Below are 2,493 nucleotides of genomic sequence, written 5' to 3' on the forward strand. Positions count from 1 at the left end.
AGACAGAACTGCAGTCACCACAGACAGAATGTTTCCCCCTCCCCAATACAGACAGAACTGCAGTCACCACAGACAGAATGTTTTCCCCTTCCCCAACACAGACAGAACTGCAGTCACCACAGACAGAATGTTTTCCCCTCCCCAATACAGACAGAACTGCAGTCACCACAGACAGAATGTTTTCCCCTCCCCAATACAGACAGAACTGCAGTCACCACAGACAGAATGTTTTCCCCTCCCCAACACAGACAGAACTGCAGTCACCACAGACAGAATGTTTTCCCCTCCCCAACACAGACAGAACTGCAGTCACCACAGACAGAATGTTTTCCCCTCCCCAATACAGACAGAACTGCAGTCACCACAGACAGAATGTTTTCCCCTCCCCAACACAGACAGAACTGCAGTCACCACAGACAGAATGTTTTCCCCTCCCCAATACAGACAGAACTGCAGTCACCACAGACAGAATGTTTTCCCCTCCCCAATACAGACAGAACTGCAGTCACCACAGACAGAATGTTTTCCTTTCCCCAACACAGACAGAACTGCAGTCACCACAGACAGAACTGCAGTCACCACAGACAGAATGTGTTCCCCTCCCCATACAGACAGAACTGCAGTCACCACAGACAGAATGTTTTCCCCTCCCCAACACAGACAGAACTGCAGTCACCACAGACAGAACTGCAGTCACCACAGACAGAATGTTTTCCCCTCCCCAACACAGACAGAGCTGCAGACACCACAGACAGAATGTTTCCCCTCTCCAACACAGACAGAACTGTTGTCACCACAGACAGAATGTTTTCCCCTCCCCATACAGACAGGACTGCAGTCACCACAGACAGAATGTTTCCCCTCTCCAACACAGACAGAACTGCAGTCACCACAGACAGAATGTTTTCCCCTCCCCAACACAGACAGAGCTGCAGACACCACAGACAGAACTGCAGTCACCACAGACAGAATGTTTTCCCCTCCCCAACACAGACAGAGCTGCAGACACCACAGACAGAACTGCAGTCACCACAGATAGAATGTTTTCCCCTCCCCAATACAGACAGAACTGCAGTCACCACAGACAGAATGTTTTCCCCTCCCCAATACAGACAGAAATGCAGTCACCACAGACAGAATGTTTTCCCGTCCCCAACACAGACAGAACTGCAGTCACCACAGACAGAACTGCAGTCACCACAGACAGAATGTTTCCCCCTCCCCAACACAGACAGAACTGCAGTCACCACAGACAGAATGTTTTCCCCTCCCCAACACAGGCAGAACTGCAGTCACCACAGACAGAATGTTTTCCCCTCCCCAATACAGACAGAACTGCAGTCACCACAGACAGAATGTTTCCCCCTCCCCAACACAGACAGAACTGCAGTCACCACAGACAGAATGTTTTCCCCTCCCCAATACAGACAGAACTGCAGTCACCACAGACAGAATGTTTTCCCCTCTCCATCACAGACAGAACTGCAGTCACCACAGACAGAATGTTTTCCCCTCCCCAATACAGACAGAACTGCAGTCACCACAGACAGAATGTTTTCCCCTCCCCAACACAGACAGAACTGCAGTCACCACAGACAGAATGTTTTCCCCTCCCCAATACAGACAGAACTGCAGTCACCACAGACAGAATGTTTTCCCCTCCCCAACACAGACAGAACTGCAGTCACCACAGACAGAATGTTTTCCCCTCCCCAACACAGACAGAACTGCAGTCACCACAGACAGAATGTTTTCCCCTCCCCAATACAGACAGAACTGCAGTCACCACAGACAGAATGTTTTCCCCTCCCCAACACAGACAGAACTGCAGTCACCACAGACAGAATGTTTTCCCCTCCCCAATACAGACAGAACTGCTCCATGAAGTTTGGCTCGTGGACCTACGACGGCAACATGGTCGACCTGGTCCTTCTCGACCACTACGTCGACCGTAAGGACTTCTTCGACAACGGTGTGTAGGAAAAACTCTCTTGAAGTAAAATGTCTTGCTACTCCAAAAGCTTCAGAAGTCAAGCAACAAGTTAATTGTTCTCACTACAATAATATCTCACGGTATACAGTGTATAGAGGGAAACGTAAGGCGGTTTCGTTACCAGTTAATACATGTCGGTTAGAGACGCCATTTCTTCAAGAAACAGCAGGGTGGTGGTAACTAACCCGGTTTGACAGTTAATGAAGACGTTAATCAGTATGACAGTGTCCTGTCTCTCTATGTCCAATGTGAATGTGGTCCAGTCACCCATTATCCAACAACATTAAAGATAACCTGCAATCACTGATCCAATTCCCTTACAGGTGAATGGGAGATCCTCAACGCCACCGGCGCCAAGGGCAGCCGGCGGGACGGTATCTACTGGTACCCCTTCGTTACCTACTCCTTCATCCTCAAGAGGCTTCCCTTGTTCTACACACTCTTCCTCATCATCCCCTGTCTCGGTCTGTCCTTCCTGACCGTGTTGGTGTTCTACCTCC

General features: G+C 49.7%; 1 protein-coding gene across 1 annotated transcript in view; it reads left to right on the forward strand.

Annotated features, from left to right (window-relative positions):
- Positions 1-1,365: 1,365 nt before the first annotated feature.
- Positions 1,366-2,493, forward strand: part of LOC129845844 (neuronal acetylcholine receptor subunit non-alpha-3-like) — a 6,394-nt gene continuing 5,266 nt past the window's right edge. The window contains exons 1-2 of the mRNA XM_055913766.1: positions 1,366-1,972; positions 2,317-2,493. The exon at positions 2,317-2,493 is cut by the window's right edge and continues 101 nt beyond it. Coding sequence (XP_055769741.1) covers positions 1,405-1,972; positions 2,317-2,493 — 745 coding nt within the window. The 5' untranslated portion in view covers positions 1,366-1,404. The remainder of the gene's footprint in view (positions 1,973-2,316) is intronic.

Source organism: Salvelinus fontinalis, unplaced genomic scaffold (assembly GCF_029448725.1).
Source record: "Salvelinus fontinalis isolate EN_2023a unplaced genomic scaffold, ASM2944872v1 scaffold_0381, whole genome shotgun sequence".
Taxonomy (NCBI): Eukaryota; Metazoa; Chordata; class Actinopteri; order Salmoniformes; family Salmonidae; genus Salvelinus; species Salvelinus fontinalis.